Here is a 19,888-nt window from a genome sequence, read left to right as displayed (position 1 = left end):
GCGAAGTCGCCCCAGAGCAAAGCTGCGCTCCCAGGACTGGGCCGCGCAGCGGGGAACGTGTCTGGGTCAGATGATGTAAACCAGTGTGTGTGTGTGTGTGTGTGTGTGTGTGTGTGTGTGTGTGTGTGTGTGTGTGTGTGTGTGTGTGTGTGTGTGTGTGTGTGCACGCGCCGCCGTGTGTGTACAGTATGTGTTCCAAAACCAATGTATGGATGTCGGGAGCAGTCGAGGTCAACCGGGGCAGCCGTGTGGACAAGAACATTGGCTAGGTAAATATCCACGGTAAAAGGCCAGATGGAAAGAGAATGGAGAGACAGAAATAGAGAGACTGAGAGCAGCCATTTGTGCATAATGCGTGCCTACAGTCAGCCACACACATTGGGACTGGGTCACACACAAACACTGATAGTCTGACCTACACACAGTTTCCTTATTCTCTATCTCACGTACACAACCGAAACCTTCCCTTCACTCTATAGGGCCCAGGCCTTCAACTGTGAAGAAGGGCTTCGTATGACAGCGCCACAAGAGAGCTCATCAAAATGGCTGCCACTCTCTATTCTCTACTGTGAAATGAGGCCAGACCACATAAACTCCAGCTGATAGCTGTCCTATTTCACAGCCCAGCGTCATTTCCATGACACGCAACTGTGTGTGTGTGTATATGTGTGTGCCTTTGTGTGTACTGCAGTGGTGAAAGGTGGAGAAATAACTTGAGTCTTTACGCTCTTACTTTGTTTTTTAAGGAACTCTGGAGGAGAAAACCCATTGCTCTATTTCTAGTTCTAAAGCAGAATGACACATTGTTTGTCCTCCTGGCACATTTATATTAGTCTGTTTTTATTCCAAATTGAAACTAAGGCAAAGACAAATAAATTCCTAATGTTTTGTTATTGGGTTACTTTGCTACTTTATGTAGCAAACTCACAATCCAGCTGGTAACCTGACATTTATATGTTGATGTACTTTTAAAGTGTACCCTTATTGGGTTTTACAGCCTTGAAATAACATCTCTTAATAATGTATTTGTGCAACAGAAATGTCAACAACACTCAAGAGTACAACAAATGAAATACAATGTAGTCTAATTTTGTGGTTTTAATGGATCTCATTATTCTAATACATGGGATATGGAGAACATTTAGCTTTTTATTGATCTACCACCCCCCCAGTGAAGTATGATCACATTTTGTGGTCCTCCCTATTTTTACCTATGTTTTGAAAAGAACTTAGCAGAACTTCTAAATTCTCAATTGTGACATCATACCAGGACATATCTTCACCCATCATAAACCAGGGATAATCATACACAGTAATGTCCATACTGTAAGTATTTGGACAGGGACACAAGTTTTGTTGTCTTGGCACTGTCCTCCAGAATATTAGAATTTAAATAAAACAATGACAAAAATGAGAAGTTAGAAGTTAGAAGAGCACACTGCCAGATTTAATTTGAGTGTATTTACATCCATAAACCTTGAGCAATGTAGGAATTACAACCATATTTCTAAATAGCCTCCCCACCCAAAATAAATTGGACAAAATAACAATCTAAAATAAGTCGTCACATTTAGTACTTGGTTGCAAATCCTTTGTATTTGAGCTTTCTATGGTCATCTCTGTAGAGTTCGTCCTTGGTATTCAGTGCTTTTTTTGTTCATGTTTATATATACCAAAGAGTTGATTTTAGCATGACTAGTGTTCTGGCTATGTCTTTACTCGATTCATGAAAGATTTGTCTGCATGATGACTAGTTTAACTTGTATTGACACTTTGGTCCTTGTGCAGTCAAAGAGCAGCAGCTCCAAATGCAAAAACAAAGCCTGGAATCAAAGCTGGTAGCCGTGGGAAGGTATTGTAATCAGGCGGTCCTGATATTGGTTGAGCATGTGACAGTATACGCCAGGTAACAAACCAACGGGCGATGCATGCGCAGTATTCGATGCTGCTTGAAAGTATGTGTAGTGAGAGGGTAGTGAAAGCACATCAGTCTGGGGAAGCCTAGACATTCACCTCAAAAAGAGATGAGTTTCATCTGTCCACTGTGAGGCTAATTATTTACAGAGAGCATTACACATAACTGCATAGAAGCGGTCACCCATCCAAAAAATCCCAAAGAGCATCCCAAAATAATAAATCAAGTACAAAGATAACATCTGGAGATTTGCAGACCTCCCTTGTTACATCTCAGGGTATTGTGCATGCTTCACCAATAAGAACACTGAATTGAAATGGCATTCTTGCAAGGGTTGCTAGTCAGAAGCCTCTGCTGTCAAAAAAATAACCAAATTGCCTGTATTTACTTTGCCAGAGACCACCTGGACAAACCTGAGGGTTTCTGGACAATTTTAGTCTCAAAACCGCTATGTTTGGCAAAAACCCAACACTGCCCACCACCAAAAAATGTATCCCAGCAGTCAAGCATGGTGGTGGGAATGGAAAGATCTGGGTCTGTTTTTCATCCTCTGGACCTTGTCGACAGCACATCATTAAGGGAACCATGAATTCTGAGGTATACCAGGAGATTAGGTCATCAGGCCATCAGTCATGGAGGGAAAACTTGGCCAAAAATGGTCTTCCAACCAAAGCATATAAGCCAATCTACCAAACAGCGGCTCAGGAGAAAGAAGATTTTGTGTTTTGGAGTCCTGACCTTAATCATTGTTATTCTGTCAATTAGGTGAAATATAGAAAGAAAAAGCCACATGTATAAAAACATTTTGAGTCAGCCTATGGTAGGCAACCATGTCGTTTGTTTAGCTTTATATGCCAACATTCTGAGGACATTTAAAATCCTATTGTTTCATCAATTTTAAATATGTTTTAAACAACGAACAATGATCAGAGATTTGCATTTCAAGAGCTGTGTTTTTTTGTGCATGTACATTGGTTAAAAAAAAACTGTGCTAAACATAAATAACATATTGTTCGATACGAATCCAATTTGTTTATTTAAAATATATAATATTCAAACAACCTTTTGGTCAGTGGTAAAATCCTCTAAAGGCTAGGCTATCTGTATCTCAAAATCAATATTTTGAGGCAGTCATCTCAATGCAGGTTGCAGAAAGTGTTTAAATTGTTGGAAAGCTTAACTCTGTTTGCATTCCAATAGGAAATACACATTACTTCCTATGTTAGCAGAGGCGTTTTTTCAAAACAACTGCAATATAGTTGATTAAACGTATAACTGTAGGGCAACCACCTACAATTGGATTGTAAATGTGCTCAACCTGTGCATACTCAGAATCCTATTACAGCTGGTTGTCTTAAAATTGTATGTTGAATCCACATAGTTAATTTTTTTTTACAGTGCATGGGCAACGGCTACTTGCTGTCAGTTTGCATCAAGGGGCCAGGGTCAGCGAACCATCCACAGCCCTGCGAGCAAGACTGCCAAGGCAGCTGTGCCCCCTCTGCCCCCGCGCCCTGTGCCAGTACTGCTCCATTTACAGACACACCCTCAGTGTGTGTGGGTGTGTGTGTTAAATATGCTCTTGATATACAACTATATACACCGAACAGCCATAACATTATGACTAGCTGCTTAACGTTGTGTAGGACACCCTTTTGCCACGAAAAAAGCCCTGACCCGTCAAGGCATGGACTCCACTAGACCTCTGAAGGTGTGCTGGCACCAAGATGTTAGCAACAGATCCTTGAAGTCCTGTAAGTTGGGCCTCCATGGATCAGACTTGTTTGTATAGTACACCCCACATATGCTGGATTGGATTGAGATCTGGGGAATTTGAAGGCCAAGTCAACACCTTGAACATGTTGTGTTCCTCAAACCATTCCTGAACCATTTTTGCTTTGTGGCAGGGCGCATTGCTGAAAGAGGGCAATGCCATCAGGGAATACCGTTGCCATGAAAGGGTGCACATGGTCTGCAACAATGCTTAGGTAGGTGGTACGTGTCAAAATAGCATCCACATGAATGGCAGGACCCAAGGTTTCCCAGCAGAACATTGCCCAAAGCATCACACTGCCTCTGCCGGCTTGCCTCCTTCCCATAATACATCCTGGTGCCATGTGTTCTCCAGGTAAGCGACGCACATGCACCCAGCCATCCCTGTGTTGTAAAAGGAAATGTGATTCATCAGACCAGGCAACCTTCTTCCATTGTGGTCCAATTTAGGCACTTTTTGTAGTGGACAGGGGTCAGCATGGGCACCCTGACTGGTCTGCAGCTACACAGCCCCATAGGCAACAAACTGCCATGTGCTATGTGTTCTGACACCTTTCTATCTGTACGAGCATTAACTTTTTCAGCTACAATAGCTTGTCTGTTGGATCAGACCACAAGGGCCAGCCTTTGTTCCCCATGTGCATCAATGAGCCTTGACCCTGTCGCCGGTTCACTACTTTTCCTTCCTTGGACCACTTTTGATATGTACTGTCCACTGCAGACCGGGAACACCAGACAAGGGATGCAGTCGTCTAGCCATCAAAATGTGTCACTTGTTAAAGTTGCTCAGATCCTTAAGTTTGCCAATTTTTCCTGCTTCTAACACTTTCTGCCTAATATATCCCACCCACTGACAGGTGCCATGATAACAAGATCATCAGTGTTATTCACTTCACCTGTCAGGGGTCATAATATTATGGCCGATCGGTGTGTGTACATATATATATATATATACACTCACCTAAAGGATTATTAGGAACACCATACTATTACTGTGTTTGACCCCCTTTCGCCCTCAGAACTGCCTTAATTCTACGTGGCATTGATTCAACAAGGTGCTGAAAGCATTATTTAGAAATGTTGGCCCATATTGATAGGATAGCATCTTGCAGTTGAAGGAGATTTGTGGGATGCACATCCAGGGCACGAAGCTTCCGTTCCACCACATCCCAAAGATGCTCTATTGGGTTGAGATCTGGTGACTGTGGGGGCCATTTCAGTACAGTGAACTCATTGTCATGTTCAAGAAACCAATTTGAAATGATTCGAGCTTTGTGACATGGTGCATTATCCTGCTGGAAGTAACCATCGGAGGATGGGTACATGGTGGTCATAAAGGGATGGACATGGTCAGAAACAATGCTCCGGTAGGCCGAGGCATTTAAACAATGCCCAATTGGCACCAAGGGGCCAAAAGTGTGCCAAGAAAACCACCAGCCTGCACAGTGGTAACAAGGCATGATGGATCCATGTTCTCATTCTGTTTACGCAAAATTCTGACTCTACCATCTGAATGTCTCAACAGAAATCGAGACTCATCAGACCAGGCAACCGCCTCAAGGTTGTGCGTGTTGTGGCTTCACAAAAGCTTTGCTGCATACCTCGGTTGTAACGAGTGGTTATTTCAGTCAAAGTTGCTCTTCTATCAGCTTGAATCAGTCGGTCCATTCTCCTCTGACCTCTAGCATCAACAAGGCATTTTCTCCCACAGGACTGCCGCATACTGGATGTTTTTCCCTTTTCACACCATTCTTTGTAAACCCTAGAAATGATTGTGCGTGAAAATCCCAGTAACTGAGCAGATTGTGAAATACTCAGACCGGCCCGTCTGGCACCAACAACCATGCCACGCTCAAAATTGCTTACATCACCTTTCTTTCCCATTCTGACATTCAGTTTGGAATTCAGGAGATTGTCTTGACCAGGACCACACCCCTAAATGCATTGAAGCAACTGCCATGTGATTGGTTGATTAGATAATTGCATTAATGAGAAATTGAACAGGTGTTCCTAATAATCCTTTAGGTGAGTGTATATATATGTTTTCATTTTTCAACAACAAAATATTAATGTTTTAACAAAATATTAATGTTTTAACCAAAGTCAATATTTGGTGGAATAACCCTGATTTCTAATCACGGCTTTCATGCTTCTTGGCATGCTCTCCACCAGTCTGTCACATTGCTGTTGGGTGACTTTATTCCACACCTGGCACAAATTTCAAGTAACTCGACTTTGTTTGATGGCTTGTGACCATCCATCTTCCTCTTTATCAGATTCCACAGGTTGTCAATGGGGTTAAGGTCTGGAGATTGGGCTGGCCATGACAGGTTCTTGATTGTCCTGCTGGAAAAAACTATTCTCAGAGTTGGGGAACATTGTCAGAGCAGAAGGAAGCAGGTGTTCTTCCAGGATAACCTTGTACTTGTGTTGATTCATGCGTCCTTCACAAAGACAGATTTGCCCGATTCCAGCCTTGCTGAAGCATCCCCAGATCATCACCTATCCTCCACCAAATGTCACAGTGGGTGCGAGACACTGTGGCTTGTAGGCCTCTCCAGGTCTCTGTCTAACCATTAGATGACCAGGTGTTGGGCAAAGCTGAAAATTGGACTCATCAGAGAAGATGACCTTACTCCATTCCTCTACGGTCCAAACTTATGGTCTTTGGCAAACTTCAGCCCTGCCCCTAGGAGCCTGTTTCGAACCATCCTCACCATGCAATTCTCCCCAGCTGCTGATTTGCCATTCTTTTTTTAGGTCTCTTGATGTCATCCTACGGTTGTTGAGTGACATTCAAATGTGTTGACTGTCATCTCGGTCAGTGGACAGTTGTTTTTGCCCTCTGCCAGTCTGTAACTTTGTTGTCCCCAATGTCTGTTGCTTGACCTTGTTCTTATGAACCGCTGTCTTTGAAATTTTCAGGATGGAAGCAACCTGACGCTCATTGTATCTCTCTGCCAGTATAGCCAGCATTGAACACTTATTTTTCTCACTCAAAGCTTTTCTTTTCAACTCTTTTATCATGCTGAAGTAATTTTTTTATTCAAATTACCTTTGAGGTACTACTTGCACTGTTTTTGCCATCCAGCTGGTCCTTACAAGAGTTCAGTGATGACCACAGCAGTGGTTTTTATACTTTTCCTTGTTAAATTAGATTTGGTTCAGGTACTCACTTAATCAGTTACTTACTAAGTAAAATGAGGTGTGCCTGTGTTGGAATTTAACAGACACTGGAATGGAATGGCTGCCATACATGTAGAGATGCTGATTTAAGAAAAATTTGGAGTGGTCTCTTAATTATTTTCCAGAGCTGTATATATGTATATGTATACTATATTTCAGCAATAAGACACGTGCATGAGCTATATGTTTATACCCTGGCTAAGAGCTGTTCTTACGCAAGAGTGCCTGGACACAGCATTCGCAAATGCATTTGAAAATTGTACCACAAATGCCTGTTAAAGTCTTTATTGGTATGCCAATATATAACTAATGGTGACACCATTGTACAGGGCCTTTTCTGCTGAGGAGGTTTTATGAGAGCGGGGGTGGGGTGAGGTATAGTCTGAAGAGTGTTTTCCCTTGTTTTTCTTTAAAATATCCCCTGGCTGAAGAACGTCCTATTAAAATCACTTACATTTCATCACACACTTCATTAAGGCAAACAAAGGGGACAGTGTGGCAAGTGTGGGAGAAAGAGAGACAGAGAGGGATACAATTTTAAAAGATTAAATCAACAGTCAGGTTAATACTCTTGGCTCACTCTCATTTTCAAAGGCTGCTGTCTTCAGAAAGGGCTGGAGAAATGTGTGTGTGTGTTTATATATGAGTACATTAATGAATATGTTGAACTGTGTGTGTTTATATATGAGCACATTAATGCATATGTTGAACTGTGTATGTTTATATATTAGTACATTAATGCATATGTTGAACTGTGTGTGTATATGTATGAGTAAATTAATGCATATGTTGAACTGTGTGTGTTTATATTTCAGTACATTAATGCATATGTTGAACTGTGTGTGTTTATATATGAGTACATTAATGCATATGTTGAACTGTGAGTGTTTATATTTGAGTACATTAATGCATATGTTGAACTGTGTGTGTTTATATATGAGTACATTAATGCATATGTTGAACTGTGTGTGTTTATATATGAGTACATTAATGCATATGTTGAACTGTGTGTGTTTATATATGAGTACATTAATGCATATGTTGAACTGTGTGTGTTTATATATGAGTACATTAATGCATATGTTGAACTGTGTGTGTTTATATAAGAGTACATTAATGCATATGTTGAACTGTGTGTGTTTGACAGAATGGATTTGCAGTTGGGGAGCATGTTGGTACAAGTGTACGTATGGTCTTTTGAAACCAATGCCCCACTTTGCTCCAGATTGCTGACAGGGCTGCCAAGAACTATTAGTCCTTGGATTTGTCACCGGGGTAGTACATGATCCAGGACACAACGAGTCTCACTCGTCACATGCTAGATGCAAAAATAATCAAACAACAACCAAAGATCAGGTGCTTTTTCAATTCAGCACTTCAGAAAATGAGATTCGGATGTAATCTATTTAGCCTTTCATATCAGAGTGAATCCTTCTCTGAGAAGCTTGATCCATGGCCCCAGAAGCAAAGACGATAATGTTTCCCCTGTCTTCACCTGCAGTTGTTTGCACAGATCTAAGCAGACCTGCTGGCACAAACACACACACACACAAACACTGTCCTCTACAAAGACACACAGAAAAAAACAGAGAAACACACGGGTAGAGTTGTCCAATGTACTGAAGTGAGCAGCTTGCGAGGTAGTGCAGGCTCAGGTGTGGGAAGCGGGAGGCAGGGGCCTGGGAATGAAAGCATCTACTGCTGTTACTTCATCTTTCGGGATGAAGCCTTATGGCAGTGGTTCTCAAAAGTTCAACTTAAGAAGGATGACGTACAGGCCTGGCAGAGTATCACCAGGGAAGATAGCCAGCATCTAGTGATGCCAATGGACTGCAAATATGTCAACTTTATTTTAGATGAGATACAATTTCAATTGCTTTTGGTCTCCTTCAATGGGGCGAGGGGCTGTGTATAAAAAGGGCAGTAATTAATTTCAAGTGATAGTCTGCACCTTAGCCTCTTAGTCACACACCATGGCTGAAAAGTAGCAAACAATTTGGAAAAGAAAACTGCATTGGGATGAGAAAAATTGTTTCTTACATCCCATTTGCTTTCTAGTGAATTCCCTTGTACTAGACAGTTATCTTTGTCTATTTCCTCATTAGGTAGATAACGTGTTTGGCTCGCTGATTGGTTTTTGGTCAGTATGGCTGACTGAGCAGCCCGGCTGAAGATGCTATCAAATGATTAATGGCGTTAAACAGAAACAGGTTCTGGTAAATCTGGAAAATAAACTTTAATTTCTTTCTAAATACTTTTTTACTTACAATTTTTGAAATTAGTCACACAACAGACTAAATTAACTTGTGCATTTTTTCAGTATCTCTGTAAATATATCACTAAGCGGGAGTTTCCCAATCCTGGTCCTGGGGACCCAAAGCGGTGCACGTTTATGTTTTTGCCCTAGCCCTCACAGCCCTTGCCCTACTACTTACACACTTGAGTGATGTAATCAACCTATCATCAGGTCTTTAATTTGAATCAGGTGTGTGAGTGCTAGGGCAAAAACAAAAACGTGCCCACCTTTGGGCCCCAAGGACCAGGATTGGGAAACACTGCACTAAACATACCCCCCACCCCCCCAAGGACCTTGTTGCACTACTCCCTTTGTACTACTCTGACACTGCCTCGCTAAGTCTGATGATGGAATTTTTTATTTGAAACAGGTACGTGTCTACCTTGGGAAACCCCACTGCTGCTATCCCTGCATTTCAGTTGCACATGCATCTTGCACATTTAATTTGCCTCTTTGCACATTTAGTATTGCCAGCATGCTTGTATTTTTAAGGTTGTTACATATATATGTCTTCCTCTGGGACCTCATTGCTGCTATCTCTGCATCCCGATTGCACATGCTATCTTACTCCTTCAATTTGCCTCAACTGCACATCCAGAATGCCATTTAGAATTGCCATTTGTACCCGCACAACTCTAATCCCATTTGTAACACACTATAATTAATACTTGTAGATTTTCTGCCCTCCGCTATTTGCCTTATACATTTAGCTGTACATTTAGCATTGCCATTTGTACTGTATTTGACTCATTGCACATCTGCATATTCCACTTGTAATATACTTATACTTAATATTTGTAGAAACATTGTCTGCCTTCTATTTGCACATCTGGTTAGATGCTAACAGCATTTCGTTGTACTGTACTTGTACTGTTCAATGACAATAAAGTTGAATCTAATCTAATCTATCTATACACATATGTATTTATTTACTGTAATATATATATATATACACACAGTATCTCACAGAAGTGAGTACACCCCTCACATTTTTGCAAATATTTGATTATATCTTTTCATGTGACAACACTGAAGACACGTTGCTACAACATAAAGTAGTGAGTGTACAGCTTGTATAACAGTGTACATTTGGTGTCCCCTCAAGATAACACAACACACAGCCATTAATGTCTAAACCGCTGGCAACAAAAGTGAGTACACCCCTAAGTGAAAATGTCCAAATTGGGCCCAAAGTGTCAATATTTTGTGTGGCCACCACTATTTTCCAACACTGCCTTAACCCTCTTGGGCATGGAGTTCACCAGAGCTTCACAGGTTGCCACTGGAGCCTTCTTCCACTCCTCCATGACGACATCACAGAGCTGGTGGATGTTAGAGACCTTGCGCTCCTCCACCTTCCGTTTGAGGATGCCCCACAGATGCTCAATTGGGTTTAGGTTTAGAAATCCATGTCCTTAGTCAGCTTGTCTTCAGCAAACTGTTAGTGGGCTTTCTTGTGCATCATCTTTAGAAGAAGCTTCCTTCTGGGACGACAGCCATGCAAACCAATTTGATGCAGTGTGTGGCGTATGGTCTGAGTACTGACAGGCTGACCCCCCCACCCCTTCAACCTCTGCAGCAATGCTGGCAGCACTCATACGTCTATTTCCCATAGACAACCTCTGGATATGACACTTAGAACGTGCACTCAACTTCTTTGGTCAACTATGGCAAGGCCTGTTCTGAGAGGAACCTGTCCTGTTAAACCGCTGTATGGTCTTGGCCACCGTGCTGCAGCTCAGTTTCAGGGTCTTGGCAATCTGCTTATAGCCCAGGCCATCTTTATGTAGAGAAACAATTCTTTTTTTCAGATCCTCAGAGAGTTCTTTGCCATGAGGTGCAATGTTGAACTTCCAGTGACCAGTATGAGGGAGTGTGAGAGCGATAACACAAAATTTAACACACCTGCTTCCCATTCACACCTGAGACCTTGTAACACTAATGAGTCACATGACACTGGGGAGGGAAAATGGCTAATTGGGCCCAACTTAGGGGTGTACTGACTTTTTTTGCCATCAGTTTAGACATTCATGGCTGTGTGTTGTGTTATCTTGAGGGGACAGCAAATGTACACTGTTATACAAGTTGTACACTCACTACTTTACATTGTAGCTTCAGTGTTGTCACATGAAAAGATATAATCAAATATTTGCAAAAATGTGAGGGGTGTACTCACTTTTGTGATATATATACACACACACAGGAGGTAAGAAGCAGGAGGTGAGCTAAATGCTACAAAACACTCAAATGTATGTGTCCAGTACCATTATGGGTGGCGCTGGAGGCCTTTGTGAGTCTGAACTGGCGAAGTTTCCTCTGGTGAGTCTTGCCATTGTAGTGGATCTGGGCCTGGGCTGAGGAGTTCAACTGGATGTTGCATACCTTGGAAAAGAAAGATGATTTTAAGCACCACGCTCTACGCATCTTCATTTTAATTGAAAAGAATTGTAGATTATTATCTGTAATCTTCTCTTTCGATATATGTTTCTATCCAAGGAAGTGGAGTCGCAGTTCAAATGAAATACTGTCACAAAGATTGTAATGAAATGTTCCATTTAATTCGGTGGTTCCATCTTGGATTATATGCTGTGAGTAGAGCCCCACGGCTACTATGCGGCCCGGGACCCAAAAAACAGGAACTCAATTTCCATTTGAAAATGTGAGAAGTAGAATACACTACGTACACATTTCCTAAGTATTACTGCATGAGCAATTGTCCTCAGTCACTTAGTTAACCCACATCGGCAAATCCTTCTCTTCCCCTGCTGGGTGAGGCTGTCTAGTCATCTATTTAAACCTTTCATCAAATGATCACCAAAACACTGGCTAGGTATGTAGGGCATTTGTCCAGTAGCCCATCAGTTTGTTGTTACCTTACACACTTTTCATGTAAACACAGCCACACACTAACATTTTAGAAATGTCAATCCTTGTGGGGACACAAGGATTGACACATAAAAATGATTCCCATTAAAAATAAAAACCTAACCTGAACCATACACCTAACCCTTACCTTAACTCTTCACCGTAACATTGAACGTAACCACTAGCCCACTCAATTGTAACTTTTACATAAAGCCTAAAATCTCTGTTACCATTTAGTGTCGTGGGAATAGGCAAAATATCCACAGAAGGACGTATTTTCCTTGTTCTAATATCTTCAGAGTAAAAAATGAACCCACACACAAACATCAACTAATCCAAGACATGTCACAGACCTCACATTGCGTCACACTGCTCTGCCTCCTCTCCCGCTTAGGCCTCTGCCCCGGGACAACGCGCTCCTTGTCCTCCTCTGCTTCCTCCGCTTCCTCCTCCTCTTCCTGAGCCTTGGGTGGGAGGGCGTTCTCCAGCTGCCCGGGGCTCCAAGGTCTCTTCATCCCTGGCAGAGGTCAACCAAAGGTCAATTTAGAATGACAGAACCAGTAGACCAGTAGACCCGTCCCCGTAACAACACTCACTAGCGTGTTCAGGGAGTGCTATCGGAGGAGCGCAGTATGTATTTGGCAGTATATTCACACAAACTATAGATGGTACACGGCTTCAAGAGCCTCTGGGTGGATATACCTGGAGGTTCCACTAGGGGGCAGAAGTGCACAATTCATCCACTAGGGGGACACCATCGCAACCTCACCAATCATTTCTCAAGGATCTTCAGTCCTGGAGAGCACCTTGATGTGCAGGCTGTGGTTTCCTGTTGTACAATCCCAGCACACTTGTTTCATGGTTTTCTATCTGGGCTGTCATTAGTTGATGATAAAGGCCCAGAGAGAAGACAATGAATCGGTAGTTAGTTCTGGGTTTGAACAAAAGCTTTACAATATCAAGTAGCTCGTGCCAATTTCTGGTTAGAAACCATCCAACCCACCTGTTTTCATTTACAGATTTTGGTCTTACTCAATTAAATCATGCGTGGTACAATGTACTCTAAGAAACAAATGTCACTGAGTATGCTAAATGTAACTGAATAATTTAGCTTTTAGCCTTTTAAGTGATAATAGTGCCATAATTAACAAGATGTTAATGTTAGATGTTGATTTTATACTACAAGCTCTGTTCAAATCCTAATTTATCTGAAAAGGTTCATACTATGAGTGCACCTGACAGGAGAAAATAAATGAAAACATAGAAGCTACTCACAGAAGAACTGAAGAAATGCGTAGAAAAATCGAAACAGATTGGCTTTTCACGGTTGTGTGAATGTTTTTAAGGTTTGTGTGTTGGCAATGAAAAAACACAGCATTTACTGTAAGCAAACAGATTTGCCTTTGGCATGTAGTTCCCCTAGATATTAAATGTTTCCAGGACAGGGCACAAATGCCCCCAAATGATCATCTAGCATTTAGAGCATCTTCCCTAAATGTAATATTGAAACCATTTAGGCAGAAGGAACTGTAAACTGCACAGGGTCTGCTCCCTGCATTATACAATGAAATAGAAAACATCCTGCTTCCTCTTTTGTAGATCCTCTGCGCATGGATCTACAAAACATTCATGCTAGAAATGTGACCTTCTGAAACCTTTCCAGGTGACTACCTCATGAAGCTGGTTGAGAGAATGCACAGAGTAGGCAAAGCTGTCATCAAGGCAAAGGGTGGCTACTTTGAAGAATCTACAATATGAAAGGTATTTTGATCTGTTTAACACTTTTTTGGTAACTACAAGATTCCATAAGTGCTATTTCCAACCCACTCTCTTCCCTTTGCGTACATATAACACGGGTTCACACTCCACCATTTCGTGCTATGCATACGCCAAAGTCCTTTTTTGCGTGCAGTGCAGACGCGATCTCCTCCCATTAAGAACTATGGTGAATAAATGCGATATTAAAGTTTTACCTTTACCCTTTGACGTTACCCTTTGGCTTTTAAACAATTAGTCGGGAAATCCGTTCCTCGATGATGGTGATGTCAAATAGGTTTCAGTTGGTGCGTGTCAATGAAACAATTTTATTGACCATTATTATTAATGGTAGAGATCACGTCTCAACTGCACGCAAAAAAGGACTTTGGCGTATGCATAGCACGACATTGTGTGAACCCGTGTTATATGTACGCAAAAGGAAGCGAGTGGGTTGGTTATTTCATAGTTCTGATGTCTGCACTATCATTCCAAAATATGGAAACTAAAGAAATACCCTTGAAAGAGAAGGTGCGTCCAAACCTTTAACTGGTACTCTGTGTATATTTAAGAGATTAGTGATGTAAAATGTAAATCTGATTATACACAGTGGGGCAAAAAGTATTTAGTCAGCCACCAATTGTGCAAGTTCTCCCACTTGCACAATTGGTGGCTCCCACAAGATGAGAGAGGCCTGTAATTTTCATCATAGGTACACTTCAACTATGAGAGACAAAATGAGAAAAAATCCAGAAAATCACATTGTAGGATTTTTAATGAATTCATTGGTAAATTCCTCGGTAAAATAAGGATTTGGTCACCTACAAACAAGCAACATTTCTGGCTCTCACAGACCTGTAACTTCTTCTATAAGAGGCTCCTCTGTCTTCCACTCGTTACCTGTATTAATGGCACCTGTTTGAACGTGTTATCAGTATAAAAGACACATGTCCACAACCTCAAACAGTCACACTCCAAACTCAACTATGGCCAAGACCAAAGAACTGTCAAAGGACACCAGAAACAAAATTGTAGACCTGCACCAGGCTGGGAAGACTGAATCTGCAATAGGTAAGCAGCTTGGTGTGAAGAAACATTTTGCTTTGGGGCTTTTTTGAAAAGGGACAAGGACGACTGATCCGTGGAAAGGAAAGAATGAATGGGGCCATGTATCGTGAGATTTTGAGTGAAAACCTCCTTCCATCAGCAAGGGCATTGAAGATGAAATGTGGCTGGGTCTTTCAGCATGACAATGATCCCAAACACACCGCCCGGGCAACGAAGGAGTGGCTTTGTAAGAAGCATTTCAAGGTCCTGGAGTGGCCTAGTCAGTCACCAGATCTCAACCCCATAGAAAATCTTTGGAGGGAGTTGAAAGTCCGTGTTGCCCAGCGACAGCCCCAAAACATCACTGCTCTAGAGGAGATCTGCATGGAGGAATGGGCCAAAGTACCAGCAACAGTGTGTGAACCTTATGAAGACTTACAGAAAACGTTTGACCTCAGTCACTGCCAACAAAGGGTACATAACAAAGTATTGAGATTAACTTTTTTCCACCATAATTTACCAATAAATTCATTAAAAATCCTACAATGTGATTTCCTGGATCTTTTTTCTAATTTTGTCTCTCATAGTTGAAGTGTACCTATGATGAAGATTACAGGCCTCTCTCATCTTTTTGAGTTGGAGAACTTGCACAATTGGTGGCTGACTAAATACTTTTTTGCCCCACTGTTACTGATGAAATAGCCTGGACTATACGGACACAGAGTCCCATCCACATGACTTTTGACTAAACAGTTTTGTCAGTCAGTCATAATTGGGGAAGCAGCTTGACTTAAAAAATCTGCATATAATGACATGACGCATAGTGGCGTGTGGCCCTGAAGTGGAACCAGAGATTGGCTCTGAAGAGGGCCAGCTGTGTCACCTGTAGTCAGCTTTATCGCCTGCAACGTCTCTACCACACAAGCAGGTACACACAGGCATTCACATATAGCTACTGACAGCACTGGTTCTACTGCATGACAAGAGTGGTAAAACTACAACCCTGTTTCTAAAGATTTCGTGACGCTGTGTAAAATGTAAATGAAAACGGAATGAAATGACGTGCAAATCATTTAAAATCATTTAAACCCTGAATTCAAGAGAATGTCAGGACAATAGTACAATAAGACAACATATTAAATGTTGAAACTGAGGTATTTTATCGTTTCTTGAAAAATATATACCCACTTTGAATTTGGTGCCAGCAACACGTTTCAAAAAAAGTTGTAACAGAGGAAACATACAACTGGAATAGTTGTGTAATGCTAAAAAACTAAACCTGGTGGAATATCACACAACTAATTAGTTCAACTGGCAACAGGTCAGTAACATGATTGGGTATTAAAATATAATTCTAGAGATGATTGTCATAAGTGAGGATGGGGAGCAGTTCACCACTCTGTGAAAGACTGTGAGGGCAAATAGTGCATCAATTTAGGAATAATGTTTTTAAATTTAAAATTGCAAAGAGTTTGGGGATCTCATGTAGGGTAAATAATATCATTAAAAGATTCAGATTATCCGGAGAAATCCCTATGCAAGGGACAAGACCGAAAACCAATATTGGATGGCTGGGATCTTCAGGCCCTGAGGTGGCACTGCATTAAAAACAGACACTGTAGCAGAAATCATTGCATGGGCTCAGGAACACTTCCAAAAACCATTGTCTGTAAACACAGTACATTGCTGCATCTACAAATGTAAGTTAAAACTCTACCATGCAAAGAAGAAACCATATACACTGCGTGCACAATTATTAGGCAAGTGAGTATATCGTATAATTTTTCTTTGCACATTTTCCAACTCCAAACCATATAAACTTGAATGCTCATCGGATTGAATCATTTTCAGAGAAAAAATTATTGGTGTAATGAGGGAGGGTGTGGCAACAGTAGATAACACCTAATATCATAAACCTAATAAACAAGATCCAAAACCACTGGTGCCTTCTCTGGGCCTAAACTCATTTAAGAAGTGGAAAACTGTCCTGTGTTCTGATGAATCAAAACTTTAAATTATTTTGGGGGAATCATGGACGCCGAATCCTCGAAACTAAAGAGGAGAGGGACCATCTGGCTTGTTATCAGCGCATAGTTCAAAAGCCAGCATCTTCAATGGCATGAGGCATCAAAATTCTAAAGCATGTGTGTATTTTCCAAAAACAATAACATTTCTCAGTTTCAACATTCGATATGTTGTCTTTCTACTATTTTCAGTTTAATATATAGGGATAAACTACTTACACATCATTGCACTTTTATTTGCATTTTACGCAGAGTCCCAACTTTTTTGGAAACTGGGTCTTTTTAGCTACATTTAAAATAATAAAATATTTGTATTTTTTAAAATCTGTGCCAATACTGCCCATGCTGACCATATACTGAGAGGGAAAAAGGTATTTGATCCCCTGCTGTTTTTGTATGTTTGCCCACTGACAAAGAAATTATCAGTCTATAATTTTAATGGTTGGTTTATTTGAACAGTGAGAGACAGAATAACAACAACAAAAATCCAGAAAAACACATGTCAAAAATTTTATACATTTATTTGCATTTTAATTCGTGAAAAACACATTCGACCCCTCCCAATCAGAAAAACGTCTGGCTCCCAGGTGTCTTTTATACAGGTAACAAGGTGAGATTAGGAGCACACTCTTAAAGGGAGTGCTCCTAATCTCAGCTTGTTACCTGTATAAAAGACACCTGTCCACAGAAGCAATCAATCAATCAGATTCCAAACTCTCCACCAGGGCCAAGACCAAAGAGCTGTCCAAGGATGTCAGGGACAAGATTGTAGACCTACACAAGGCTGAAATGGGCTCCAAGACCAGTATCGAGCTCTTTGGCATCAACTCAACTCGCCGTGTTTGGAGGAGGAGGAATGCTGCCTATGACCCCAAGAACACCATCCCCACCGTCAAACATGGAGGTGGAAACATTATGCTTTGGGGGTGTTTTTCTGCTAAGGGGACAGGACAACTTTACCGCATCAAAGGGACAATGGACGGGCCCATTGAAAATGGGTCGTGGATGGGCATTACAGCATGACAATGACCAAGGCAAAGGCAACAATGGAGTGGCTCAAGAAGAAGCACATTAAGGTCCTGGAGTGGCCTAGCCAGTCTCCAGACCTTAATCTGTGATGGTAATTCCATCGATCAGAAATGATATTATTCAGAAATGTGTGTCACAAACAAAGACCAGAGTTAAATACCAGGTAACAGAAAATACATTTCTCAAATGTACCTTAGTTAAAACATTTCCATAACAAATCCCATAGAAAATCTGTGGCGGGAGCTGAAGGTTCCAGTTGCCAAACATCAGCCTCAAAACCTTAATGACTTGGAGAAGATCTGCAAAGAGGAGTGGGACAAAATCCCTCCTGAGATGTGTGCAAACCCATGCTTTTTTGTCCATTAAAATAACATCAAATTAATCAGAAATTCAGTGTAAAAAATCTTAATGTTGTGAATGAATATTGTAGCTAATTTCTAATGAATGTACGCAACTTGCTATTCTGGTTAGAGCCAGTTTGCACTCTTCTGTGAAGGGATTAGTACAAAATGTTGTACAAATCTTCAGCTTCTTGGCAATTTATCCAATGGACGTGCTGTACGCTGTTTGCTGTTACTTACCTGGCTACCTGCCAAACATTTTTGAATTTAGTTTATATAAACTAATTGGTTAAATTCTACTTTAAGAGTACCAATGGTATATTTGTATCTGTTGACATTTTACCCAACTTTTCTACACCAGGACTCTATTTGGACATAATTAACAGAACTACTCACCCCTCCCTGAACACCCAAAGCTAAGTACCATTATTTTGCCTTATCACTGTAATTTCTTGATATTCTTACTAACTCGCTCATCAACAACAGAGTAAATAATTCTGCAAACGATCTAATCGAGGATCTAAACTCAACACTGCGAAATACTTTGCATACAGTTGCACCACTAAAAATAAAAGAAATACGCAACAAGAAACTTGTTCCCTGGTAAACAAACAATACTAGAGCACTCAAGCAAGCCCCCAGAAAATTGGAGCGAAAGTCGCACTCCACAAAGTTGGATGTATTCAGACTAGCCTGGATAGACAGTACACTACAATACCGAAAAGCACTCCCATCAGCTCGATCAGCCTATTTCTCCAACCTGATTGAGGTGAATGAAAACAATTCAAAATGTATCTTTGATACAGTTGCAATGTTAACAAAAAAGCAACACTCAACAAATGAAGTGGTTCTTCACTTCAGCTGCAATGAATACATGAACTACTTAGATGAAAAGATCATCACCATAAGAAAACAAATAACTGACTCCTTAAATAGTTATGGTCCCCAAAATCTCAGTTGTCCTGAGAATGTCCTGAACCTCCCTGACCAGGTGTCAATGGGGACACTTGAATTTTTTGATCCTGTATCGCTCGACACATTTACTACATTTGTAATGAGTTCTAAACCGTTAGTTACCCGGAATGTAACTCCGGTTATATGAGTGGAGCGGCGCCGCCTAGAGGGGCTTTAGCTCCTAGTGGTTTACCCTGGCTGTGGGATGCCCTCTCTGCCGGAACACCAGTTAGCTCCCACGGTCCAGTAAAAACCTTCCCAAAAACCCCAAGATGAAAACATCACCGACAGCTGACAAGGTCAGAAAGGGATGATCGAATGTGTATTGATGGAATCCCCCTTAGTGTAGGCCCATGAACACATAGGCCACCCCAGGGAGAAAGGATGTTGAGCTCAAGCGAGAGGGAAATGTATCCGTTCCACGCAAGTACAACAGAAAATACCCATGCACCACACATCACAAGATGAGGGGCATGAGAATACAAATAAATATGAAATGTGAGGTAACCCCCCAGGGAGGAGGCAAACCCACACCAAGTGTATTGGTAGGCAGTGGCAATATTCCTGAGCCAAGCAGGCCAAAGGGTCTTGCGCTGATATGGAAGGACAGAATCAAGGCAAAGCACGTGATTCCCAAACAGAATTCTGAGATCTCGGACAGGGGACCGAATGAACAAGGCAAGACGGAGACACGTCTAGTAAA

The 19,888-nt window shown here is 41.4% G+C and overlaps 1 protein-coding gene across 2 annotated transcripts in view; it reads right to left on the bottom strand.

The window, feature by feature from the left end:
* LOC105027634 (zinc finger protein 385D) overlaps nucleotides 1-19,888 on the bottom strand; it is an 88,168-nt gene that overhangs the window by 26,355 nt on the left and 41,925 nt on the right. For both annotated transcript variants that reach the window (XM_020044639.2, XM_010899805.3), the window contains 2 exons: nucleotides 12,389-12,552; nucleotides 11,435-11,552 (listed from right to left, as the gene is read on the bottom strand). In XM_020044639.2, the coding sequence (XP_019900198.1) occupies nucleotides 11,435-11,552; nucleotides 12,389-12,550 (280 nt within the window). In that variant the 5' untranslated portion in view covers nucleotides 12,551-12,552. The remainder of the gene's footprint in view (nucleotides 1-11,434; nucleotides 11,553-12,388; nucleotides 12,553-19,888) is intronic.

Source organism: Esox lucius, chromosome 5, assembly GCF_011004845.1.
Source record: "Esox lucius isolate fEsoLuc1 chromosome 5, fEsoLuc1.pri, whole genome shotgun sequence".
NCBI lineage: Eukaryota > Metazoa > Chordata > Actinopteri > Esociformes > Esocidae > Esox > Esox lucius.
The sequence above is the reverse complement of the archived record's forward strand: the minus strand, read 5'-3'. Positions and strand labels throughout refer to the sequence as shown.